The sequence below is a fragment of the Neopelma chrysocephalum genome, unplaced genomic scaffold (genome assembly GCF_003984885.1).
Source record: "Neopelma chrysocephalum unplaced genomic scaffold, ASM398488v2 Primary Assembly neopelma1_74, whole genome shotgun sequence".
In the NCBI taxonomy this organism is placed as follows: domain Eukaryota; kingdom Metazoa; phylum Chordata; class Aves; order Passeriformes; family Pipridae; genus Neopelma; species Neopelma chrysocephalum.
Window position 1 is genome coordinate 6,757,932 of NW_020897735.1, and position 27,077 is coordinate 6,785,008.

At 48.9% G+C, this 27,077-nt stretch overlaps 1 protein-coding gene across 5 annotated transcripts in view; it reads right to left on the bottom strand.

The window, feature by feature from the left end:
- Window positions 1-27,077, bottom strand: part of VAV2 (vav guanine nucleotide exchange factor 2) — a 133,403-nt gene that overhangs the window by 12,121 nt on the left and 94,205 nt on the right. For 2 of the 5 annotated variants that reach the window (XM_027687740.1, XM_027687745.1), the window contains exons 4-16: window positions 23,992-24,060; window positions 15,182-15,284; window positions 13,499-13,513; window positions 12,733-12,831; window positions 11,219-11,287; window positions 10,517-10,617; window positions 7,445-7,544; window positions 6,058-6,153; window positions 5,404-5,472; window positions 2,628-2,714; window positions 1,506-1,591; window positions 1,114-1,246; window positions 416-430 (exon numbers count right to left, since the gene is read on the bottom strand). In XM_027687740.1, coding sequence (XP_027543541.1) covers window positions 416-430; window positions 1,114-1,246; window positions 1,506-1,591; window positions 2,628-2,714; window positions 5,404-5,472; window positions 6,058-6,153; window positions 7,445-7,544; window positions 10,517-10,617; window positions 11,219-11,287; window positions 12,733-12,831; window positions 13,499-13,513; window positions 15,182-15,284; window positions 23,992-24,060 — 1,042 coding nt within the window. The remainder of the gene's footprint in view (window positions 1-415; window positions 431-1,113; window positions 1,247-1,505; window positions 1,592-2,627; window positions 2,715-5,403; window positions 5,473-6,057; window positions 6,154-7,444; window positions 7,545-10,516; window positions 10,618-11,218; window positions 11,288-12,732; window positions 12,832-13,498; window positions 13,514-15,181; window positions 15,285-23,991; window positions 24,061-27,077) is intronic. The other 3 variants (XM_027687742.1, XM_027687741.1, XM_027687744.1) reach the window with 3 other exon arrangements.

A 27,077-nucleotide genomic window follows, 5' to 3' on the forward strand; every position in this document is an offset into this window, starting at 1 on the left:
AAACCAGAGCGTTGATCTCGCTGTGCCCCCAACACCTGAGCAGCAAAATGTATCACACTCCATGCAGGCACCTCAGTAACTGCTGAGTGCCTGCCCCTGCCCCTTCTGCTGAACCTTGCACAGGCAACAGCAGGGAAGGAGGAAGAGCAGCTCCCTGTTTCTCTAACACATCACAGCTAATGATGCCTGAACTGGCTTGGCGCTGCGCGCTTGGACCAAATAGGATTTCATGGTGGCAGATGAGAGAACCCAGATTTTTCTGCTCCACTGGAGCCTCCCCAGCCATTATATCTCTCACTGACAGCTACTGACAGCCCAGGAGGAACATCTGACCTGCCCACCACACATATGCTCAGCCTGTCTCATTACAACACTGCACAGAAACACACGAGAGAGAAGTGGGTGCTTTGCTTACCATTTTTCCATGAGACTAGAAAGCATAGGAGAGCAAAGTGGAAACACATTTCATTAACACACAAAGCTAGCAGCATTTCTTCAGCAGCCAAGTGGTAAAACTGGCTATTCTTACCCCAATTTCCCTTTATCCCATCTATACAATACCTCTTCCCACGGCATATAACTGGATTAAGCTAATGGGGCTCTGCTAAAGTGATAGCTGGGAGGTTTTCCTTAGCTCTGCAGACTGAGCCTCAAACCACCAGCAAAATGATGTTCCTTCAGTGCTCCAAGTGCCAATTTTGGCAGGCTGGTGTGCAACGCTCAGGCTGCCTTTCCAGGGCTCCTCCACCCCACAGCTCATGGGAGCGAGAGCATCCGGATGGACCTTCCCTCCCTCCCTGCCCTCCTCTGCCTCCCTGTCTGACGTTTGCTCCCTGATGGTGGGCCAGAAAGCAGGGAGCAGCTTCCTCCCTCCTAACTCCAACCATCCCAGCCTCCCCAGGGCTGTTTTGCAAGAACAGAGGTCAAGGATCCAGCCCAGCCCCACATTAATAAACATTTCCCAAAGCTCTGTAAGGCTGCCTTGAAAGATGAGCATTTATTTTCCAGCTTTTTTTGCAAGCACTGTTTCTACTTTAAAAGGCTAATGGGAACATACTACCCTGAAACAGCTCCAAAATGCTCTCCAGCAGAGCTAATCCTGGGTCCACCTACCTTCTTAATGTCCTTGTTATTCATGGGGTCATCAGTCATCTTGTGGAAGAGCAGCTCAATAATTTCTTTCAGCTCATAATTGTATCCTTTCCTTTTGCAGACGATCACCACTTTATCAAATAAAAATAAATACCTGTCCAAAGCAAGCAAATAAACAAGCAACCCAGTTAAACACCTCATCAAAGTCCCCATCCAAGGGGAAGGACTTGGAAAGCTCTGCAGAGCTTTCCAGCCAGCGCCGCTCAAAGCTTGGACCCTGCTGTACTTTCACGTTGATGGTGGGTTCTGTCAGTGAAAGTCCAGGCAATAGTTAAAGAAATGAGCTCAAGGGGAGTCACCAAACAAAGGCACATTTAGTTTGGGAATATTTCTGAGTGCTGTTGCTCGCTCACCTGTCCTGCTTGGTGTGGTTGACTATGGAGCGCACCTTCAGCTCCCCGTCGATCTTCGGCCTCCCAAACTCCTCCAGCTTCACTTGCTGTGGAAAGCAAAGCAGGGCTCAGATCCACAGCCAGGGCTGGAATGATGCTTTGGGGAGGTGGAAACCCAAAGCTGCCTGGATTACACCCCCCAGCCCTGCTTCAGGCTGCTGAAGCTCCTGGGAGCAGCATCGCCCTCACCAAGGAGAGGGAGGATGCTCCCAAGGGGAGCTCAAGGATGCTCCAAAGGGAGCCTGTGCACGAGCAGGACCACTGGGGATCCCTGGACCTCCAGCACCGGCATCCCAGGGCAAGGCTCAGCAGACAAAGCATTTTTACAAAGTTTGGGATCTGGAAAGCAAACCCCTCGCCAAAATAAGCTATTTTCCAGAGGTTTCTACAATAATTAAGGATGTCCCTGTCTGTTAAATAACCACCAACTAAAAGTTCACTGTTTCCAAATGAAGTCAGGGCTTAAAGCCCCCAAACCCAGCACCCCTCCAGGAAGCCCTTGGGGTGGGCAGCCCCCAGCACCCCCCTCCATCACCCTTTTGAAGTATCTCAGGTGTCGGTCCCCAAATTGCATTACCCAGTGCAAAGTGTGACGGTGGAGCAGCTGCACCCACAGCTGACCAGCCCCCCCTCCATCCCCTCAAATGGAAGAAAAGCTCATTAGCTTGAAGGTCTGCCACTGAATATCAAATTACAGGGTTTGTTCAGGGCTAAAGTGAGTGCTGGGCTGCACAGGGGCAGCTGATGCCCAGTAATGGGACTGAGTGTGTGATACCTCTGGAGTTTGGAGGATGAGAATCTCCTTAAGGAATTCTTGGGTTCCCCCTACACTAATAACATGAGAAAAAGTCAGAGACACATTTTCAGTGCAACGCCACCACAAGAAGTCACTCTCCATCACAGACAAAGCACCTTTGTGATGTAGCAACCACTTATGGACCATCAGCAAAACCACTGCCAGTGACAAGGGAGTGCCCAAACACATTGGGTGGTGTACCAGAATAAAGAATAATTACACACAAAAAAGCAATAATGTTAATAATAATAAAATTAATTTGGGTTCAAGAGGATTTTTCAACTTACCAGGTTTTCTATAGAGCTCTGAAATTCACTTATTTTCTTTAAAGTCTCCTTGTCCCTCTTTACTTCATTGATGTACATGGCCAAGTCCTTCAAAGAAAAGTGATGATATATTTTTATTTTTCAGATGACAATAGTACCTCACCTGAGCAGGACACACATGAGCGTGGCTCCCTGAATCCCTGAGGAGTCTGAGCAGGACCCCACAGCAGCCTGGGACACCTGAGCACAGGCTCTTGGTGCTCCCACTGCCGAGCCAGGAGGGTGCTGCAATTTTTTCTGTTTTCCAGAAGATGGCAATGCATGAATCCATAGCAATGTATAAATCCAATGCAGCACAGCAAAGCCAGCCTGTGGCTGTTACCTGCTAAGAGCCTGAGCCAGGCACCCCCTGCCTTGCCCCTCTGCCTGGCAGCATCCTTCCCTCCCACCTTTCATCACCGTAATTCCCTACATCCCCCTGGATACGAAAGCTGCGAGCCAGTCTCTGCTGTCAAAACATCCATGTCTGTAAAGTAACTGCTTTGGACACCTGGCTGCACGTTAGCTGTGAACAGACTTGACTTGGTTCTGCCTCTCTTGCTTCCAGCTCTTTTCCCTGGGTGCTCCAGATCGCACCCGAGTTGGTGAGAGCACTGGGATCTTCATGCTCGGTCCTTCCCGGGACATCCCACAAGAGCATCCCCACCTCCAACACTTCTGGGCTCCAACATCTCCCACCACACAAAGGCTATGTTGTAAAATAAGGAGACAGTTGATGGGCCTTGTTCTGCCCTCAAAAATTCCTTGCTTATCCAAATTTTGATCCACCAAAGAGAAGGAACCCAGTCTTTCTACTAAAAGAACTCCTTACACCTTTCAGAGCCTGTTTGCTTCTTATCTGCTCCCTCCTTGTCCTCAACAACAGCTCTTGTCAACTTGCATTAGATCCAAACATGGGATTTTTTAAGACATCCCCTCTGGGTCAGACCTTACTCAGCTTCCCAAGAGAAGATGGGTTAATCACAGACGATAATCACATATCTACGTGACAATACTTATAACATCACAGAACACCCCACCGGGCAGTGGCAGGGATGGTGATGGGAAATGACACAACCAAAAGCCTTATGAAGCAGTATCCTCCACCATGCTTGAGCACTGACCTCGGCTCCCTCCTGCTGAACAGGGGAAACACAATCCCAGGATCAACCACGACTCGAAACAACAATACATGAATGTGGGCTGCAGGATTTCACTGGGAATTGAGTTGTCCCACCACCACCTGGGGATTTGGTTCTGCATTCTCAGACAGAGGATTGGTAACTGTACCAAATACCACCACCACAAATAACTTTTTTTGTGCAAATCCTGCCCCTGCCTTGGACAAACAACTATTCATGCAAAATAAAAGGGAAGTGAATCACTTTGGGAAACATTGCTCTAATTCACCCCCTGCACAGCCCTCACCCCAGACAGCAGCAGCGTCTGCTGCCTGCCAGCACAGCAGACAGAAAGGCTGGACTTGTGATGAAAAACATCACTTGGAGGTTAAGCCTTGGTTTACAGATCAATTAAAACCAAACTGAATGGCTTCCGATGCCCCCGCCGAGCCCGGCGCGGTCGGAACTGCACCCGCGCTCTCCTGGCGATGGGGAGAAGAAGAGAGAAACCTCCCTGATGGCTATCGGCAGCTTCCTGCAAGGAATGCTGAGTCTGCAGCACAGCCAGAGCATATATACATTTATTTATTAGCAGTGGTGTTGGCAGTGCTGGATGATGAGGCCATAAGCAGGGTTTAACTGCTGTCACCAGGTTTAGCGTTCATTTGAGGCCACAGAGCAGGAGAGGGCTGTGAATGCAACGTCCTTCAAACAACCTTAACTCTAACGTGACCCACATATCAGCTCTGGACTCCCGGGCTTGGAGGGATAATGGCTGGAAAGGTCACCCAACTTATGTAAGTGCCAGGAAATGCAGCGATGTTACAAAAGCTGCGGCTCAGAGATAGAAAACACAGTGACTGTGAACACAGGGGTAAACCCTGGGATGAATCCTGAGATGCTCTCCAGAGAGAAAATCTGGAGTTAATGAGCATCTTCAATTCAGGTTCTGCTGCTGATAGTCCCTTGGTGTGAGTCTGTGTGTGTGTGGGTACATATCCCAGTCAGAAAACATTTGGATGATCCTATGACCCTATGATTTTTTTTGTTGTTGTTGCTGATGGTTTTCCCGAGATTTCGGGGGTTTCAGCTAAAAGCTCAAAAAAAACTTTAAACAAAGCAAAATGTTGACACCAGAAGCCTTCAACTGTTGAAAGAGCATTTTCCCCTTAACAGAAAAAATTCCTTGGATAAAAGGATTCCCACCCAGCACCTGGATAACAGCACACAGGGAACGCTCTGCACACACAGGCTCCCGTTTCTGCAATACTCCCCGACTTGCTGATACATCTGGAGTTCCTCCAGATCCCTCCCAGCAAAAACAAGAGCCGGATCTGGCACGGCCTCTTTACACACAATAGCAATCAGTGAGAAGTCGTAACTTGTCAACAAACACCAGCTTCCCTCGGCTGCCTCGGGAGGGAGACGGCAGCGAGGACTCCAGATCTGCTGCGAAGCCATCTCATCAAACTGCAATCGATACACACGTGTGCGTCCAAAAGGAGGAGGTGCAGCCTTCCCTGAGGTTGCAGGATGGTTTTGCTGTCTGAGTTTTTGTTTTACAGAGCAGAGGGGTCCCAGGCTCTGCTGCACCCCAAGCCCAGCACTGTCCCAACACCGCTCTCATCCTCCTGTACCTGCATCGCCTCCAGAGCCTCCTTCAGCTGTTGCTTCTCTGGTCGATCTGAGGAATGGCTGAGCAGCTCCTGAAAAAATATAAATAAATAAAAATAAAGAGTTTGGAGGTGCTAGGAAAACTGTGCAGACCCTGCCTGCACCGGACAGGCTCTGACCACAGGCACCTGCCTGAGCGGTGGCAGAGTTGCCAGGGTGGTGGCAGGGATGGCAGGGTGGCTGCAGGGATGCCTGGGAGGTGGCAGGGATGCCTGGGAGGTGGAAGGGATGCCTGGGAGGTGGCAGGGATGCCTGGGCAGGCGGTTGTGGCCGTAGGACGGGGAACATGCCAAGCGGCTGGTGCTTGAGAGATCTGTTACACAGAGTTGACGGGCGGAATTTCACACATAATCAGATTATATGCAAGCTTATTTTATATTCATTAACTGCCTCTCGTGGCTAACAAGTGCAGAATTACCCTAGGTCACCGTACTTTAAGAGATGGCACAAATATTATTATGTCGTGCTAAGGAGCTTCAGTAATTATATCATTTGAAGGGGAAAAAACTCCAAACCTCCCTCTGCATTTGGCAACAATTCACTCTCCACTCAAAGAGCTGAAAGATGTTACAGAGAGGGCGGCAGCTGGAGAGAAATGCCAGTGCTGAAAAACTTACTTTCAACAGGAGATGATATTTCAAAACTCTCTGCATTGGAACCACCAGCAGATCTTGCAATTTAAATTTCCCATCCTGGACCTTTAGTGTGCATTCCTAGTAAAGAGATCAATAAATCAGCTGGGGAAAACAATGGCTCCCCCCCAGAAAAAGCCTCCCCTGTCCCGTGGTTGTTCGTTTGGCTTCTGTAAACTCAGTCCTGACACCCACAGGCTCGTGGTCCCTGCGGGCACCCAGCCAAGGCTGGGGCTCCCACCATGGAGGTTATCAAGGAATTAAACCCAGAGGCTGGACCCTAAAATACAGGCATTCTCATGCAACTGAGCTACTCCAGCTTAATGAGATGCTGCTCATTAGGGGAGCACACGAACGCTCCCGGACCTGGGGAAATGTCAAATGAAACACATTTAGCTTCACCCACCTCCTGGCTGGGCTGAACTAATGTGTTTTATTTGTGAGGGGCTGGCAGGGAGCACGCAGTCAGTGGCTCTGGCGTCGCTGGCGAGCATTAAGTCATTAAGATGAGCTAATGTGGTCGCAGGAAGTTTTGCCACCGTTACCTTCACCCAGACCCATTCAAATAATGTGATTCAGCTGCCCGAGACCCTCTGTGTTCCCAGGGAGGGAGAGAAAGGAAAAGCACAGGAGCAGCTGGCTGCTACAGCCACTGGCTTTCTTAAAGACCCAGAGAACACGTTTTAAACAATTCTTAAATGCAGTTTTACCCCTGAATTGGGTTTACACGGAAAATCAAAGAGCGTTTGCGGAACGGGAGGTAACGTGTACAGACAGCCCAGCAAATTCCGATTAGCATCAAGACCAAAGCAGGAATTAAAGCTGGGTAAAAACCAGCAGCTCAAACAATGCCTCCCTTCTGGGGCTCCTTTGATTCACTTAATATCTGGATCAGCCCCTATTTACACTAAGCCTTTATGCTGGGGAAGGAGGACAGGGCGGTAATCCGGGTGTTTGCCTGGGGACTTGGGTTCACCTCTGATGGTCCCTGATGCTGTTGGTGACCTTGGGAAACCATGTAGCTCCTGGCTTGGGGATGCTCAGGGCATTTGGGTCTCCCTGCACGTTTCAAAGAACTTGTCCCAGCCCATCCCACTCAACTGAAGCCACTAGCTTGCTTTAACTTGGATAAACTCAGGCAGGAAGGACAGAGTGTGTGTCTGGTGAGGAGATGAAGGGGCAAACAGGGGATCAGGACAAGATATCCCCCAGCTTTGCTCCTTCTCCAAGCAGCACAGACCCACTCTCACATCCCTCTGTTCTTTTGCTAACTCAAACGTTCCCAACACAACATTCTTGGCTCCAGCAAGTCCTTCCAAAACCCCTGACAAGGTGGGCAACACTCTGCCCCCAGAGCCCCCTGCCCACTCACCTCCACCTTCTGCCGGACGTCCTCCCGGTTGGCAAGGAGATGGTTGAGGGTGTTCTGGGCATACTCCATGTGGCTGCAGTACTTGCCATAAATCAGCAGCCTGGAGAGGGGGGAAATCACAGATTTAATCAGAAACACTTGCTGGCAGTTATAACCTGTTATAAAAGATACATATGCACGTGGACACAGTGAAAGGACAAGGTGAACAGCTAATCCCCCAGGTAACTCGTAGCAAAGTATTGACACTCCTTTACTGCGTGGCTTTTTAACACTTAAATCTTCGACACTTAAATATTCAGAAGTTTCCAGAATAGGAGCCTGTGGGATAATTCAGCTCATGATGAGCAGAAGGGGCCGAGTGGCCAGAGGAGGCTGTTTTTGGAGCTACGATGGCTCACCCCTCCACTCCTGTCAGCCTGGTCTGGTGGAAGGTGTCCCTGCCCATGGCATGGGATTGGAACTGAATGAGCTTCAAGGTCCCTTCCAACCCAAACCATTCTGTGATTCTGTGATGATTCTATGGCACATTTTAGAGAGCCCATTGCTTCTTGCAGGATGCGCCACAGGGACCCAGAGATCAAGAGAATGGGTCACCGAGGAAAGAAGGTTGTCACAGCCTTTGGAAACACAGTGAAGCTCTGTATGGACACCCCGGGCTATAAATTTAAACACCTGACAAAACAGAGCAGTTTTGCCATGGATTCCCCCTTTTTCCTCACTTCTCTCATTAATCCTGCATGACAGGTTTGGGTTTTCTCCCCCTTCCTGGCCGCTAACTGCTCTGCTGCTGATAAGACACATATTCCATCACACACTGCAACTCATCCATTATTTCAGGGCCTCATCTCTCGATGGAGACAACCTGGGAGCACCTGACCCAGCGTCGCTCCGTAAATAGGGGAGTCTCAGACCCCAGCAGGGAACTGAATAGAGAGATTTATGGAACCACAGTCCCCAGCAAAGCCACAGCCAATACAGATTATTCTCCTGCCTTTTCCCCTTGACAACTTCTGAACATGCACAATAATATCTACCTTGCCAGCGCTGGGGGAGTTTCAAAGAGGCTTCAGGAGCATAAATTCAAACCTCTGGCTTTCAGAGAAGGAGATTTACAAACTATTTCCTTAAAAAAAACCCAACACCCGCAAAGCAGAGGAGCAATGCATCATTTTTCCGGAATGTCTCCCAGGATGTGTAGGGAAGCGAGAGCTATTTGTCATGGATATATTTGATGGAGGAAGGTCTTACATATAAGGACCAAGCAGGAACTCTGGAGGTCCATGTTCCCTTCTTGGTGGGGCAACACTGTCTCCCCAGTGAACTCACTTTCTCCTCCTGCACCTGTTTCCTTGCTGTAAAACGCGGAACTGTCGCCTTTCCTAATTGTGTGAATGGACTCTGCATATTTAGATCAGGTTGCTCCACACTTTTCATCCCCAAGAATCTCATTTTGGGGTCTTCTCCAAGTCAAAACTCCCCTTGAACAGCAGTTTCCCACAGCAGCGAGGTCCCCAAAATTCCCACATACTGAACACAGCTCCAGATCCGCTGCCACCACCTCGCAGTTGTCAGTCTGGCTCCTTCACTCACATCTTTCCAAGCCTTTTAGGTCCTTCAAGAAGTTGCTTCCAAACTCCCTTGTCCATTCCCTGCTCCCTGCCTGCACAGCTCTGTCCCCGGGATGGCACCGCCACACACAGAGCTGAGCCAGGAATTAGGAGATCAAAATCACCTTGGTGAGTTTTATGAGTGTTTTAAAATTATTTGCATTCTTCTCTGTAAACTTTTTTTTTATTTAATCCAGAAAAAATACCTTTTGTAAAAAGAGGCCCTGAGAATGATGGAACACCTGACCTTATGGTGTGTTATTACTGCAGATGGTATTCCTGGAGTTATTGACTCCTGAATGGCATTTCTGTGTCTAGACACTGGTTTAATCACAGTGAAATAACGCCCTGGCACGACTCCACAATGAATCACCCTTTGATTAGTACTAAGGATATTAAAAGCTCTTATTAACCTTATCTTTGTGTTCTGGGGTGCTCCTGCTTGCAGCTGCCAAAACACAGAATCTTTTCTGTTTGAAAAAAGCAACTTTTACATTTATTCATCGTGCCAGAGGTGCAGGACAAGTGTGGTGCCAAAGAGGTGACTTTTTGGAGCGAGGAATCACTTTGATCTAACGAGAGCCAAGTCTCCCCTTCACAGGAGTCATCCCACCACATCACAGGCCCTCAAAGCCCCACTGCTGCTTGCAGGAGACCACACTAAACCCTTGAAGCTGAGTGAGGTTTTACTCCATCCCCGTTCACCACAATTGTAGCATTCCAATCTTTATCCCCTCCGATATGTCCCAATGAACACATTGTATATTCAGTCTGTTATGAGATGCTGAGCCCAGAGAAATCCAGGTGCAGCCAGGGGCTTGTAGGAACAAGGATCCACAGGATCTACATCATTGAGCCCTGCTGGTCACAAGGGAGATGTTCCAGCCCCTGCCCTGGGCAGCCTGACATGGTTGTGGCTGGATTTGGCTGCTTAAGTGTCAGCACCAAATGATGTTTCAGCTGCCTGACAGCATTTAGATGCAGAGGATACAAACCTGGTCTGCTGTGACAGGGATTTCTAGAATCAGGGAATCATTAAGGTTGGAAAAGCCCTCTCAGACCATCAAGTCCAACAATTAACCCAGCACTGCCAAGTCTACCACTGAGTCACGTCCCTCAGCACCACAGCTACACCTTTTCTGAATGCTTGTAGGGATGGTGACTCCACCACTTCCCTGGGCAGCCTGCTCTGGTGCTTGACAACCCTTTCAGTGAAGAAATTGTCCCTAATATCCAATCCAAACCTCCCTTGGTGAAACTTGAGGCTGCTTGCTCTTCTCCTGCTGCTTGTTACTTGGGAGAAAAGACAGATCCCCGCTTGGCTACAACTTCCTTTCAGGTGGTAGTAGAGAGTGAGAAGGTAGAGAGCAACAGAGGGCTCTGTTCAAATCTTGGGGATGAGCCTTGCAAATGTTAACCCAAATCTGTTAAAACTGGACCTGCCTGAAGCCCAGGTTTCCTGTACCTCTCTTTGAATTCCAGAAACACTTTTGCCAGGCTGCTTCCTCCAGACATCATAGAGACATCGATGGCTCTCAGGAAACTGAAGTGCACTTTAATTAGGTCCTAAAACAAAGAAACAGTCAATACTTTAAACACATTCAAAGCAAGTGGGCAAACAGAGCCTAAAGAAATGCACATTCACTACTTCATCAGGTAGTTTTTTTCCCTCTTTTAGCTGCTTTTAAAGTAAGTTGTTCTAGTGGAATGCAGCCCTGAAAGGCCTGGAACATGGGAGTGTAATTCCATCAGAGGTTACGCAGTGACAAATGCCCCAGAATGGGGAAGGAGGAGGAGATGGGACGGAAGGTGCAAATGATACACCAGGTTCTGACCCAGACTCTGTGCAAGCCAGTGTAGAAATAAATCCCTTCATCACAATGTGCCCAAACCACCTAAACCAGCTAAAATTCACAGCCCCAGCCCCAGAACATCCACTGGATAGAACTGTTTTTCTACCTAGAGTTCATATAATCCCCAACTCTAAAATTGAGTGTTTAAGAATATCTCCTGAACTCATTCAAGCTCCACAGCACACGAAGGGCTGAACCTCTACAGGTGAATGCACAAATCTAATGGGAAATGGGAAAACCTTCTCTTAAACAGGGAGAGGGCTGAGCTGCCTTGAAGAGAACAAAGATTTAAAACACAAAGTTGACACCCTTACCTCCAAATTGATAAAAATAGCTTCCATGTCTTGGGGAGTCAGTACCAGCCTCAGGGGGTTCATATAGTTCTGCAAGAGGGAGATGGAAAAGGGATTGAAATACTGGAGAGGAGGGAACAAGAAGGGGGTTGTGCAAGAGAGGTGTTTTTTTTTCCTGCTTCACCAGTTGAATTTGCCTGGGCAGGGAAAAGCAAGGTTTTAATGAGTTTAAGCACTTGCAAAGGCAGAGAACAATCAGGTTGTGCCAAGGATCCAAGTGGGAGGCAGGAATCCCCATGGGTGCATCATCCCCTCAGCTCCCCTTGGCTCCTTTGGTGCTTCCAGGCTTGGGAAGGTGCAAAATCCCAACCCATGGGTGGGTACAGGACCCCTCCCCTGCTAAACCCATGGGAGGGGGGGTTAAATAGATGCACTCAGCTGCTTCACCTCGCTGCAGTCCTTGGCTGCATCTTTCCAGCTCTTTATCTCACTAGAATTTTGCCCTTGAAAACACACCAATGATGTGATTACATCGGAAATGCATTTCTGAACAAATACATATTAATAGAAATATCTACATGACTTGTAACCACAAAAAAACCCCTGATGTAACACACCAAAGACAGAACCCTCTGCTCATAACAGTGCCAGAACCTGCTAAGCCTTCACAAGCCTTTTAAATTGGTATCAGAGCAATAATTTAACTCTTCCTTTAGACTGAACCAGAGGGCTGTGGCTGTTTTCAAGGAACAAGGGTTATTCACATCAATGACATTATGTTGGGACATTTTCCTGGAAAATAGGAAACGTTATTCCATCGTGCCGATTTTGTTCATGGCTTCTTTGGGAGAACTTTCAGAGGGAAATAATTGCAAAAGGGGAGGAAACAAAAGCATTAGGGTGATTAGAAATGGCAGCTTGATTTTCACTATTGTTCTCCACTCCTGCTGCTTTCCTGGGAGCAGGAACCACCTCCAGGCTCCCGCTGCATCCACGACTCCACCGTCTTGCTGAGGTGTTCGCTTTTATTTTTATTTAAAAGAAAGGCACAACAATCATTTATCAAAACCAATTAAAACCCGTGAATTTAAGCAGCAAAACGTTTCTTTTAATCCAATTAGCTTCAATGACAAGTCATCACAGCTTCAGCACTTTTGAAAAGCACCCAGAATAAAGAAATTATTCCGTGGCAATCGGAGCGATAAGATATCTGCAAACACTGCTCTTATCGGCGAGCCTGGCCTGGCTGAGCGAGGAACCAGAGTCTCCTACCCCGGGGTAGGGGGTTTTCAGCTTATTTCCAATCTGCAGCAATCAGAAAAAATATGCTGTTTGGCTCCTACAGTTACAGGCTGCACATTTGTGCTTGTCAGCCTGGGTTTTCTGGATCTCCCTTCTCTCCAATTTTACGTGCGAGTGCATCGATCCTGCCCGCTCACATCTGCCAGCCCTCAGAGCAAGAACTAACACGATTAACGCGAGATCAAGGGGCGAGGGGGAAGGCCACGGTATGGAAAAGATGGCTCAGTTCTTACCTTTTCTATATCTTCAAGTGTTTTGTAGTATTTGGCCTCAGTTTCTTGGATTTCTAGCAAGCAGCAATTTCTTTTGTCATCTTCTGTCATTCCCATTTTCTAGAAAAAGCAAAAACAACGTGTGGTCAGATACTCTTGTGGGCGGCCCAGCAACCTGCTGATCCAGTTCAGCCTTCAGTGACAGCAAACAAGCACAAGTTTGGAAAATCAGGAGAGCATCACTACTAGTTTATGTTAAAGGGAACTACTCTTATCCAAAAAATACAAGAAGGAACCCTGGCTGTATTATTAAGTATGTTTCAACATGGCAAGCATTCCATTTCTTGCATTTATTATAACCACATCACCAAAGACTATCAGCTAAAGAAGAATAATAAGAGATAAAGGCTGAGTTTCTCTATTTTTTTTTGCTTAAGATGAAACTCACAACAGAGCCTAAGTGGGTCATAAATAATATGTTAGATTTATACAAATCCCCGGCCAGGATTGCCAATTCTCGTGATTTTAGGTCAAATCTGATAAAACGTGCTTTTCTCAAAGCCCCAACTCCTGGAGTCACTTCTCTTGCTCTGACATCTGTAAAGCTGAGAACACGTGCTGGGAGCTGCTGCACTTGGCAAGGCAGGCTCTGAATCTGGGAGGTGATTCAGTGATGGGGTTTTATGGATCATGCACAGGAAAAGACACCCTCTGTCCACCCCCTTAGAACTCGCAGCTCGGACCTATCAGCTGGATGAAACCCAGTATTTTAATCAATGCATCTTACCTGCATATATCTAATCTGAAGCATGCAGAAATACAAGAAGCCATTAGCATTGCACACTTGCTATTGCAACAAATCTTACAAAAAAAAAAAATCAATGTTTTGGTGGATATGTGGGTGTTCATACTAAAAAGAGACTCTTTTGCTCAGGGAAAGGGAGGGAAAGAGAGTCAGAGCCCTCGACTCCATCACTGCTCAGCAGAAATCATAAAACATCCCAGAGGGGACAGTGAAAAACTGTCAATTCCACTGACTCTAATCCTGTACTACCTGGTTGTTGGAGCTTCCCCCCATTTTTGCAATTTATGCAAGAAATTCCCATCAAAACCTTCCCAAGGGGTTGTTCTTGGGCCAAATGGCTTCTGCAACTGATGGCAGCACACTAAAAACACCAGCGAGCTGTGCTGACTTCAGCATTGCTACCAGTGTCCTTAACAGCTCCAAGCACTTTGGCGGGATCAGTGGGAATATTTTGTGCCCACTCCTTGATCCAGACAGAGTTTTAGTGTAGAGGGAGCTCCTCTGGCTGCAGACAAGGTGTGAAGGGATAAAATGCCTCAACCACCATCATCACAGTCTTTGTACCACTCGCAGCCGAACTGGGAGAGGGAAAGAGTCAAGGGACATTGCTTGGCTGTTTTGGCAGGTTCCATGGATGCAGCCCTGCATTCCCAGGCTCCAGCCCCTCATCTGGCTCAGCCACATGCCCTGCTCCAGGGATTTAATTGATCAGTGAACTTATCCATTGATCCTGCTTTGTTACGGGGAGGTATGTGCTGTTTGCGCTAGGAGAGAGTAATTAGAGTCTGAACAAAGCCTGGGGGTGGCAGATATCGGAGGCTGGGAGAAAATTTGGAAGGTCACACTCTGGAGAAGGTCCCTTCCAGCTCTGCACCAGCAGAAGCCAGGGCAGTGCTGGGGACACAGGTAGTGAGGGTGGCTGTGGGCATCTTTGGGGAGGTGCAAGGGCCACCAGTACCTCCCTGGCTCATCCATGGAGTGGGATATTTGCCCCAGAGCCCTTGGAGTTAACACACACCCCTCCACGAGGCTGTACATACCTCAACACTCAGGTTCCCCCATCGTCAAGAGGTTTTTAGAGGTGACAAAAGGGGACGGCTGCTTGTCCCTAAAGCCACATGGGTCCCTGCTGCCCCAGAAAGCTCCATGGTAAACATCTCCCTGCTCTGAGACACCCAGGTAGGAGGCAGCAGCAGGCACAAACAAGTGCTGGATCCCCCTCACAGATCTGTCAGTGCTCGCCCTGATCTAAAAATACCAGTGGCAGACACGGCACATCTGGCTGACGGAGCAGGGAGAGCTCCAACACTCCCCCTCCCCAGAAGGGCTGCAGTGACACACGCTGCCTTGGCTCAGCAGCAAATTGCTATTTTTAGCTTATCTTTTAGGGCTTATTAGGTCTCCCTTTCCCTTCCTCCTCCCTGAACTCCTTCAGATGACAGGATGGGCTGGGAAACTCCTCAGAGAACCCCCTCTGGGCCAGTGCCATCCCAGCTCTGCTTATTTTTACCACTTGCAAGGCAGCTCGGTTTCGAGGAGCAACACAGAGTGGTTCCCTTCCCTGCAGCATCACCTGCCATTGGCAGACAGTAATTTATTTAATTAAATCCCCCTCCCTTCCCCTCCCATCAAGGTGTAGCTTTAAAAACGCAGATAAATCATTACCATGGGCTGCTGAACTTCCACTCTGATGATATCTTCGTAGATATCATCGCCTTCATCTTCGCAGGGGACGCAGTCATAAATGTCCTCCCCCAGATCGTGTTCGCTGGAACGAGGAGAGAGAGTCAGTGATAATAACGAGGGGATGTTCACTGTCACTTGATCAGGCAAACCAACAACGGCTCTGACACTGAGCAGGGGGGAGAACCACAATAAGAAAATTCTCTTGGCCCACAGCACTGATGTGCTCAGTCCACGCTCCCTGTTTTTCCCGGATCAGTGCCTGCTGCACATCTCTTTCCGCTCGCTGGAGGCTGGAAGAGGCAAAACGCTGCTCGACACGAGCGGGGATCACAGCCAAGAGCTGCTCTGAGCCCCGTGCCAAGCGTGCCCACATTGCCCACTCCACCACGGGCTGCCAGCTCTGCCCCCACAGAGCTTTTGCTCAGTGCTAATCGGCCCAGTCGAGCTGGACCCACCGGCCAAGTGCCCAGTGGGACCATCTGTGCTGCTGCTGTGACCAGGTCCAGCTCCACCTGCCTCCAAAGGTGCCCACGGCCTCCTTTTCAGCTCCTGTTTAGGACCAGGAGCAGCTTTTGCATCAGTGACTTTGACTATATTATACTCAGAGAATGCACTTTACAGGTTGGTCTGTTTAAGGCACTGTGTTCACTCTGGATCTTGGTTTGGCTTTTTCTCACTAAGAGGCTTCCTTCGTGCCAAAAAACCACTCCCTCCCCAAGTCAGGGCTGAAAAACTGCCATAGGAGCCCAGATCCATTCAGAGCAGGAGTAGATACTAAACAATCATCTGATGACTCTGTGCAGTCTGTAGAAGCATCCCCAGTCCTGATGAACCCACACTCCAGGCTGTGCAGGACCCACAGCAATGCCTGGACCAGGCAGCTGCCTCCAGCCTTGGGCATCACATCCAGGTTTAAAACCTCTGGATCCAGTTCTTCTGGGAGATGCACCAACTCCCATAAAGCCCAATCCCTTCCCTAATGGGTGACTGGGTGATTTTTAACCCAGCATCTCCCAGAGGAATAGGAGACTCTCCTGACCACCATAAAGCAATCTCACTGGATGCCCAGCTTGATGATGCTCAGCCCCAACGCTGAGCAGAGGCCAATAATAATATTTACATCAGAGAGAAATTAAGCAGCAAAATGTCACATTTTCAGAGCTGGCCCCATCACTTTGGAGCTGGCCCTGCACACACACAGGCTTCAAAGGCATCACTGAGATGTAGAGCCCGATTTGTATTAAAGGTGAGGGTGTTCAGTAATTAATTGTCATCTGAGCCTTCGCATCCCTCCCAGGGGCTCATCGGTCTTAGAATACTTCTGAAAATTCAACCCATAATAAATACCAATTAACAATAATAACTCTAGCACTTAGATCTACAGGTGCTGATTGCTAACAGCTCCCACTGAAGTCAATCCCACAGGATCAGGACAGTGTGAAACATTGGAATATCAAACAGCGCTCGCATATTTTATGAGCTGTCTCTTTCAACAGGGGTATTAATTACACCCAAATATATTTAGGTGTAAAGCTGTGCTCAAACTGTGACACTCAACATCTCTATATTATATAGCAGGGAGCAGCAGAGCACATCTGCCTGCAAAACTGGGCTTTATTTCTTTGCTAAATACAGTCCCTTCTATTTTTACAAAACAGATTTATTTAATAAAAGTTTGGGGATTTTAAATAAATACACTGGCTTGATGTATCCATCCCATTCTTCCAGAGTGATGCATTGCAGCTGCTGCAATAATGCCCACTAATAGCTGGTGATCCATCTTCCCCTTCCCAGGCGTCGCCGTCACCGTTATTATCTGTACCAATATTTATATTCTCGGCTCCACTCCTTATCCAGAGCGAGTCACTCCCAGTTCCTGATTAATCTTCCCGCTCGCACCTCTTGGATTGCTGGCTGTCTCTCCATACATCATTTCCCTGGCTCCAGGGTCGTTAGGAACGTATGGTTGGGTTAATGTCGCGAGCACGAGCCCGGCTGGGTGTGACGCGACCAAGCGAATGCTGAGGTGATGCTGCTGCTGGAGCAGAGCCTGCCTGGCCTCATGGATGCTCATCACCATCCATGGGAGCACCTAGGAACTGCTTTGGGCTATGTGCAAAAGGAGAAGAGGCATCCTGAGGTGTCTCTGCGAAGCCCTGTGTCCTGAGCATCACCTGGACGTTCTCTCAGCGCACCTACGCAACCAGGTGCCAGGTCCAAGCCTCAAACCCCAGCAGGACCCATCCCAAGCTTGTTGCTGCTGTTCCCAGCCTGGACAAGTTCTCCTTTTCTCCCCCTCCAAGCAGTAATGACCTCTGGACCATGGTGGACACGCAGCAGGACACCACTGTAAGAAATCCAGGTGGCAGTGTGACATGCTGAAGGGGTTTTGCTCAATCAGGCTTCCTGGACCAAGCCTGCAGAAGGATGGGTGCCCCATGGACCTGGTCCAGCCTGGTCCTACCCAGAGCTCCTCCAGGCCAGCAGGAAAGGGGCAGGAATGCCTACCAAGGGTCAATACAGGAGATTTGCCCACAGAACTGCCAACAGTCACAAGACACGAACACTGCACTTGTCACAAGGGGCCACATCCTGATAGCACCTTGCTACTCTCACTGCTCTAACAAAGGGGCTGAGCCCTACTGCTCCACTCCTTCCTGCTCATCAACATCAGCACAAGCCCTTCCCAACACCGATTTCTGGCCTCACACAAAAAACAGGAACAACTCCCTTGTCCTGGGGCCATCTAGACAGACACTTCCACTTCAGAGCTTCGGGAAGAGACACTAGAGATGCTCCAACCCGACAGCCGTGGTGGTATTAAAACCATACCTTTGTCCAGCAGACTCTTATTTATTAAAACACATTCCTAGTACATCCCTGAGAAACACCAGAGGCTGCCAGTTTTATGGAGAGCAGTAAACCGTGTGGATTAACCTCTCCTGGAGCAGACTGTGAGCAGCCAAGCTCCAGCGGTGCCGCACGGCTGTTGACAATCGCTGCTGTGCACATATTGATTTTCATCAGTCTCCACATTATGTCTGTCAGAGTTGAAAATACGCACCCTCCCCGTCGTCAAAACAGGGAACAGGCATCGGGGTGATTTTAGCCAGTGGCAAAGTAAGGACGTACTAAATGCAGGCAATAAATTCGGCATCCCAAGCATGTCACGCACAGACGGAGCAACCTGAGCAAGGAAAGCCAGATCTTCAGCTCGTTCTTCACAAAGAAAAGCAATTTGCTCCTTCAATAAAAGCAGCAGAGTCTGCGAGTTACCCGTGGGTATCAGAGCCCATGATCTACTGCCTGGATTAGGAGATTCATTGACAGCTCTGGGTTTAGGAGAGGGATTTTATCCGCCCTTCAGAGTTAACGCCAGCATTTGCAATTACTGTTATTAGGATGGATGTAACCAGCTTTGGGATGGCAGCGTCTTGCCGAGCCAGAAAAGCTCATTCAAAGCAAAAAAAGAATGAAGCTTTTCATATCTAAGGCAATTTCAGGCAAAAACAATGCTTTTGGCTGAGCTCTGCCTCCCTGGCAATGCTCACTCTGCACGAACACCCTCCCAGGCAGGCAGCAGCCATGCCAAGGAGCAGCTCCCATAACAGAGGGGCTGATGCCAGGATGCTGCCTTGAAGTGAGGGACAAACACGTGGGGAAGCTCTGATATCCTTGAGGGCCACTGAAGAATCTCTTCACCCATAAAAGCTGCTCTGGGAAGTTGATGAGTTTGTACCAGCCCCAAGAATGCAGGGACAAGCTCTCAAGGGAAACCCACCGTGCCAAAACTCCTGTCCAAACCACACTGATGGAAGAGCCAGAACCACCAGGAACAGCAAAAGAAAGGGAAGGAGGGGACAGAAGGAACTAAAATAAGACAACCAAGAAATAACCCCAAATTTCCAGCCCTGTAACCAGTTAAGAGCCAGAAAACCTCAGAGCCACCACCGGGTCCAGGCTGGGAGGGCACTTGCAGGGACTCTGAGACAGCTGCCCAGCAACTGCAAGGCTCCAGTCTGCCCCAGTAATCCTCCACTTTCTCATTCTTACTCTGCACTTACAGCTATAAATAGACAGTTCATCCAACCAACCCCCTCATTCACGGGCTCCACCAGACGAGGAGAAGCAGAGTCCTATATTTGCAGCACATCTGGCAGGCTTAGGTTTCAGGGTGAAGGAGTGCAAGAGGTGCAGTCACTGGACTTGAGATCTTGCAGGGTTTAATTAGCCAGATTGTACTTGGATGGAGATACACATCTGGAAATAGCAAAAGAAGCCTTTTGCCATCTATTCTACTTGGGTCTTACGTTCCCCAATCAAAGGGGAACATTATGATCCCAAGAATGAGCTTCACACAGTTATAGCACATAATATGATCCTAGAAAAGGCACAAGTAGGACGTATAAAAATCAATACGGGTGACAAAGAAAAAAAGACACATTTACAAGTGCTATGGCTCAAGTGCCCTGTACCACAGAACCATTTATTTAACGGGCTGGCGTGCGTGGTCTGTCCAGCACGGTAAAAATAATGAGAAAAGTGGCAGCTAACTTATCATCTCACCTTGGCTCCTCTATTCGTTACTTTCTTTTAATGCACTTGAGAAATTCTGCTGATCACATCACTATTTTGGAAGATATGATGGGGCAAAGCTGGTGACAGCAGTGGAAGAAGTGGGAGAAACTTCAGTGAGAAGCTGTTGGCAGGGAGCAGGTTGCTGGCAGAGGCTGTGCCCAGAAGAGATGCATCACTTGAGAAACTGAGGGTGGGCAGACCTACTTCCCCCCTTTTCTAGGATGAAAAGTTTGGGAATACACAACTATCCCCAATACATTTGCTGGGGATAAATCCCCAGTGAACTGCAGCTCAAAACAAGAGCAGGGGACATCGACACTGAGCTGTGGGATGAAGCTCCCCAGGGCACACACTGGCTCCAGCACAGAGTTTGGTGGGAGCTGCTTTGCCTAAAACACTTACTTGGTCCTTTCTGCAACACCACAACTTCTCTCCTCAAAACAAATTACATTTGAAGGAGAAAATGAAGGTAAAAGTTACACAAATTAAATGTTTCACATCAAACCATTCACAGCACTTCTGCCTGACACTGAATTCTTCCAAGAGCCAACAAGCAACCCAAAACCAGCCCTATGTGTAATCCACCCAAGCCTGCTGGGCTTAGTGCCAGGGCAGAGGGACAGTGCCATGAAGTGGAGAAGGTTCATCATAAAGAAGGGTTTGGTGCTGTAAAGAGGACCAGGATTAATCGCTCTCATAAATTTAATGAGACAAAATAACTGGGGAGAGCTTAAGTGGCAGTAAAGAAAATTCAGGTTAAATGTTAAGTATAACTCTGAGGTACCAGGATGGTCTGGAGCAGCTGAAAGAGCCATCAAGAGGGATGGAAAAGCAGTTGGCGGGGAAGAAGCTCATCAGTAAGGCAGATAATTGCCCACTGACATCAGTGCCCAGCAGCCATATCCGGGTGGGAAGCAGTGGTTTGCACCCCTGCAGACCTGTGGGAGCATCCCCAGGACAAGGGTCGCTCTGATTTTGGGGGCACAGGCTACGGAAAATGAGACCACGTGTTGCTGTGGCAAAGCCCAGCTCATTTAGTGGAAAAACTCCCCCCAGATCGGCTGCAGCTCTAGGGTCTGGCACTAGGGCAGGCTGAGATAAATCAGGCAGCAGAGGACAATTGTCCCCTTACTGCTCCTCCCAGTATTGATCAGGCACCACTTGCATCCGGCCGGCCCTCACCATCTGCCCAGGCTGCTGCAAGCTGCCATCTGGCCCATGGCAAAGCAGACCGAGGGGCCAGCAGGCTGAAAACAGGGAATTTGAGAACTTCCTAGCTCCCCTGATAGCCTTTTAGTTTCCCTTCCCCTTTCCATCACCAATTGTTCTCTTTTTTTTTAACCAAATAGCTGTTTCCAGGCAATTACGTGCCTTGATCTGCTGGCTGGCTGACCCAGCGCTGGGGAGCTGCCTGGAGCTTGGATTCATCTCTGCAACACCCCAAAGGTGAAAGAACAATGGGGTCATCAAGGTTTAAACATCCTTTATACACACCTGCACCCCACAGACACCCTGTGCTCGCACAGACCTTGTTCCTGCAGCCCATATAAATGTCCTTGTGGCACTGCCATTGATCCTCTCCAGCCCTGGCACTGACTTTTGTCCCCAGATGTCAGGGTTCCTCCGCACTGGGAGGGTTGTCAGGATGAAGGTTCTCACTCTTCAGAGCATCATGGGGACAGTGGGGACAAAGCCTGGTTCCTTCTGCTTCCCAAATCGGCCCCTCTTTCACAAATACATTCATATTTTGAATGCTTTGCAGAACAGAAATTCACCTAAAATCTGAACCGGGGAACACAAAACTGCTCTGTTTAAGTACTTAAGAGTTGAAATGAAGCATTTTGATATTTAAAATAAAAAAAAAAAGTATCTCTTTTACCAACCCATAAAATGTCTTGTTAGAACCAGCTCAATATTTATCCTGAGCTTTTTATCCCAGCAGCACAATGCCCAAAGAGAGGTGCTTCTCAAGAGACTCCTCTCTCCCAGGGGTGAGCTGATGGTGCAGAGCCCACCAGGGCTGTCCCTCCTCACCCACACCCTGGCCCTTTGAGGCCAGTGGGGACAGCAGGGTGGGACCTCGAGATGACACATCTCATGGTGGTTTTACAGGCAGGATTGTAGCAGTTCCTTCCACACATTGGGTCATTTCACTGCTTGCTGTGAAAATCACTTCCTCGCCTCCAATAAAGCATTTTGTATGCACTCAGATCTCCCCAAGGCTGCTGGATCATCAGCAATACTAAATGCAAAGATGCTGGATGGACTGAATCACTCCCAGCTCGTGAATGATGCCCTTGTTCAGCTGTTTGGAGGATCAGCAGGAGCTAAGAAAGAGCTTTCTCATGCAGTGCCCCAGCCTGCCAGCGCCCAGCAGCAGTGCCCAGCACGCACCATTGTGACCAGCAAAATCCCAGTGAAAGTTTCCTTGTCAAAGGGAGAAAGGGGGACTATTGCTGATGTGCTCCAGGCAGCTGGAGCAGCAACACTCGTGTGAAGGGGCTCTCAGGGGCATTTCTGGGGTTTTTACAGCTATGGGTGAATTCCATCTCCGTTTTGTAGGTCATGTTTCCGTGCACAACCTGGCTGGACCAAGAGGGGGATCTGGATGCAGGAATTGGTGCAATAACCCCGTGCTGATTGACACACGCCTTTCCCCACCGGTCTTGGCTAAAGATTTAGAGAAGAGGATTTTGCAAAGAACGGGAAAAAAGGGAAAGTTAAAAGCTGGAGAAGATCTGGGACAGAACAGGGCGATCAATAGAAATAAACCTCCAAGTCATCTGACTTGGGCACCTCTCATCGAGGGACAAACTCACAGCCAGGCCTGAGGAACAGTTTAGGAAGCTTCCACCCAGACACCCTGTGGGAGCTGCACCACTGACTACAGTTAAAACTGGGAACCCACTTCCAACACTGAACAACCTGCTCCAAGTTCTGAGCATGCCACCCCAAAACTCCCGTTTCTAGGAGAGTGCTGCCATCCCAATCAGCATTCATGTGTGTGAATTCCCACACAAACCTCTCTCCAATTAAAAGCATGTCTATGTGTGAGAAGCAGGAATTTTAAAACGCAGTATTAAAAGGATTTTGAGAACTTTTGGAGAGGGGGCGGAAAAATGTTGCTCTTGAAAGGATCCCTTTATAAGTTAAAATTATATTAAACTGTAGCTGCTGGGAGCCAACAGCAAGCAGGGAATTCCAGGGGACTCCATTCCCTCCGCTGGTAATTTATGATTTACTTTTGTAATAACTGAAGCCATAAGGAACTCATTGGATTAAGGAGCCTTATTATTTATGTTGTGGAACAATAATATTTAACTGTATAAAGCCACATATCCACCCATACAGTCCATCCCTCCATATGAAACAGACTGCTCCACATAAGCAAACCCCTGGCTGATGGGAATGCTGCCATCGAATTCCAATAGTGCCCACATTTCACTGTATATGTTGTAGTTCAAAGTTGATTTTAAAAGCCTGTTATATCATCACCACGGGCAGCAAAACACAGACACAAGATAAACAGAAACAGGACACACCACCCCATGTCCTAACACACCACCAAGGACAGGCAGGATGTGTCCCTTGTGAGGGGCCCGTGGTCCCAGCCCTGCAAGCATCCAGGTTAGACAGAGCTTGGAGCAACCTGGTCCACTGGAAGGTGTCCCTGACCATGGCAGGGGACATGGAACAAGATGGTCTTTAAGGCCCCTTTCAACCCAAAATATTCTATGACTGCCCTGGGGACACCTAGGGTGGTCCAAAAATCATCCATGGGGGATGCAGATCCATGTGCCAGCACTCACACAGCCCAAAAAATGCCATGGGGGGGAATCAGCACTGTTAGCAACAGGTACTCCACTCCCAGCAAGTGGCTTGGCTTTGGTCAGCTCAGAGGATAAATTATGTCCCAGGGTTTTGCAGCTAATGATGGAATTTAGGAGGCAGAGGGGATCCTGTGGGCTTGGCCCCCTTCACCCCCCACCAAGCCCCTCGTAAATTCAACCTGATTAAAAGTGATGTCTCCCAGGGCTCTATGTGGGAAAAGATGGACTGTTGTCAGAGCACAAAAATCTCCTGGCAAAAGGATCAAAGCAGCCAGGCCGGCTCTCCGAGCCCCGCTGTCAAATTTTATCTGCCTTTGCTGCAAATACTCGGCAACTTTTCCCTTTCTGTGTCCCCTCCCGTGAGAAGGGGAGGCCACTTACTCTGCCAGCTCCTCCAGGCTCCGATACACGTCATCATCATTTTCCGTGGTCTCCTCTGATGGGAAGGGCCTGGGGAAGGAAAGGAATGACAGTGTTATTGGTGCCTCACCCCTCACAGCACATCCCCTGAACTCAGCCCAGCCCTGAGCGTCCCGCTGAGCTGAGGGTGTTTCGGAACAAAATATGCATTGCAAATCCATTTTTTCCTGTTGAGGTATTGGCTCCCAGGACGCCACTGCTTCCCAGCCCTGACATGGCAGGACAAGAAAGCAGGTGGTGAGGCTGGCTGAGCACAGGAGAGCAACCTGGGCCCCACAATGAGGAGCAGCATCGTCTGACAGCACCTCAGAGCCCCCCGTGGCTGAGCCACCACTCCTGCTGTGCTGGTGCTGCACAAACAACTCAGAAATATAACTCAAGCCTGGAGTTGGACATGTTAAAATGGAGAAACACCTTCTCCTCCAGCTCTCATGGAGCCTTCCCACCTGTGAGCTCCTGCCCTGGTCAGCCAGGCACGGCTGGACACAAGGTGCTGCTTCCCACTGCTGCAAACAGCTGATCCCACTGGAACGAATACTTATGAACCCCGGGCTTCCTCATCTTAACAACTTTGTGACAGCTGAAAAAAGTTAAACCCCTGGGGAGGAGGGAAAGGACACCAAAAGGGCAAAAGGAAGGGGGGAGAAAGCAGATTAAAAGAGCACGGGAGGGAGTTGGGGGAATACAAGAATTCCTTGGCTCGTTGTGAAGTAATAACCAAATAATGTATGAAGGAGATGAAAAATACTGTTTTAATTAAACCCAACGTATTATTGCTGGCATGGGGCCAGGGTGGGCTGTGGCTCTTCCAGGGCTGGATGCACCTTGTGGCTACGGCTGTGCCGGGCTGCAGGTCCCCGTGGGCACAGCCAGCCTTGCTCCAGCCCCAGCACAGGGACACGGAGGGGTGGCAGTAGGGCAGCTTGCTCCACCCCTCCTGGGCATCAAGGAGAAGGCAGGTGGGGTTCCCCAGGCCATGAGCCACACAGGATGGGATGCTGATGCTGGGGAGGAGCAAAACTGGATACATGTGAACTTCCAACTGCCCTTGAGAGCAATTCCCTCCTCTGCCCTCCCACCTTCCTTGTTTCACAATAGATTGCCTCTCCTGAAAGATTTAATACATGGCCTGGTTAGCCCCCAAATTTGCTATTTTTGGATCCTTTTTCTAGCATTAATTTGCTTTCTCTCCTCTGCTACACTTCACCCTTCCTTCAGCGAGCAGCTTCAGACCGAGCATCTTGAAATAGTGCTGAAACCTGCAGCAAGTTCAATTAAAACCCAGCCAGGTGGTGAGTCCAGGAGGGAAAAGAGCCACGGTGACCTCAGCCATGGAGCAGAATCATTCCATGCTACATCACCTTACCACAGCTGCTGTGCCTCTGAGAGGGGAAACAAGGAGCACCCAAGGCTGATGTGTCCAACCACGTGCAAAGTGGCAACTGGGGAGGCAAGAAAGAGGTGGGTAGAAGGGCAGGTGAGGCTGTGCTTGCTGTCACAGTCCCGTGGCAAGGCAGGTGCCATCAGGGGATCGTCCCAAAACCCCAATAGCTGCCCAGGTGTCTGTGAGGTGTGGGGGGATGACCATTTTTGAGAGAAGCTTCAAAGCATAAAGATGCAGTTTGAGATCCTGAGGATCTTTACAAAATGTGGGTTTCCTCACCCCTGCTGTCCCCTGGGGATTAGTGACAAATACAAAAGCCACGTGAAGCACAGGCAAAAAAGCCACCAGCTCTTCCTGCACAGGATGGAACTGGGAACCAGTCTTGGACTTCAGCCCTGGTGGGCAAAGGGATATGGCAGCTGCTGCTGCAGGGCTACACCACCCCACACAGCTCCAGCAAGAAAGGAGAACTCAGAGGTGACCTCTGTTTAAACACCACTTGTTAAAATAACAATAAAAAGAAATCCACCACAAGGCACGACCTCCTTTCTTTTACATGCATCTTCTGCTCTTAATCTCTGACTATTTCCTTCCCCAGTGCTCACCACGCCAGAAAGAAAGAAGTAAAAGAGCCGTAAAGAATATTAAAATCACATGCACACATTCCCAACCATAAATCTGGGCCTGAGGTGTAATTGGTTCCTGTGCTAAACCCCCCCGTGTAAGACAAGGAGACAGCAAAGAGAGAGAAAAATATTTTTCTAATGAGAGTTTCATGGGGAGGCAGCTCTGCTGGCCCTCCCAGCTTCACCTTGACTGTAGGTAAAGCACCAGAGTGAAAGTCAGGGCAGGGGAGGAATTAATAACCTGTATCCCCACAATAGCAGCTAATGGCTAAATAAGGATGCAGAGAAGGCAATTAGAAGGAAAGTCACACCGAGGTGAGCATTACTGAACGGACCATCTAAAATCTGGAGCTGAAGGATGGCTTTTTGGAGAAAGCCTTGGGTTTTCCCTTTGTCTGTGCCTCTTTCCCCAGCTGCCCATGCTTTGCAGAGGCTCCCTGTGTCCCCACATCACCACTGTGGGAGCAGAGCTGCCATCTCCCCTGCTCCAAAACAGGGTGCCAGCCCCCAGGATGCAGGATAACTCACACAGGGTGGGACCATGGGACGGTCCTTGCTCTTCCCCAAATGTTCTATGTGCAACAACACAATTTAAGGTAGCCCTACTAAGAGCTCCCCAACAGCAAATGTGTTGTTTGAGACAAATCTGCAGGTCGTTTTTTCCTTTTTTCATAAAATGAGTAAAAACACTGCAAGTCAAGAGGTCTAAAAGCTACTGGGAAATTCTTACAGACCTCCAGGCTTGTTGCAACTTCTTATGGAGTATTAAAAGCTGTGGCTGGGAATGCCCAGCAGCAACGAGTATTTTGAGCTCACTGAAACCCAACAGGTTTGCAGAGATCCCGGTTTATTAAAATTCATTTGAAAATGCCTCTTATTTCCTATCTTTAGTTAAGCACCAGATTTTGTTTTTCACTCCACCACCATGCAAAACCACCTGCTGAGCCATTCATCCTCCCAGCCCATGCCTGGGCTGCTGCAATCCCAACTCAGATGAAGAGTGAAAGCCCCAGCGACATCAAACAGCACCAGAACAG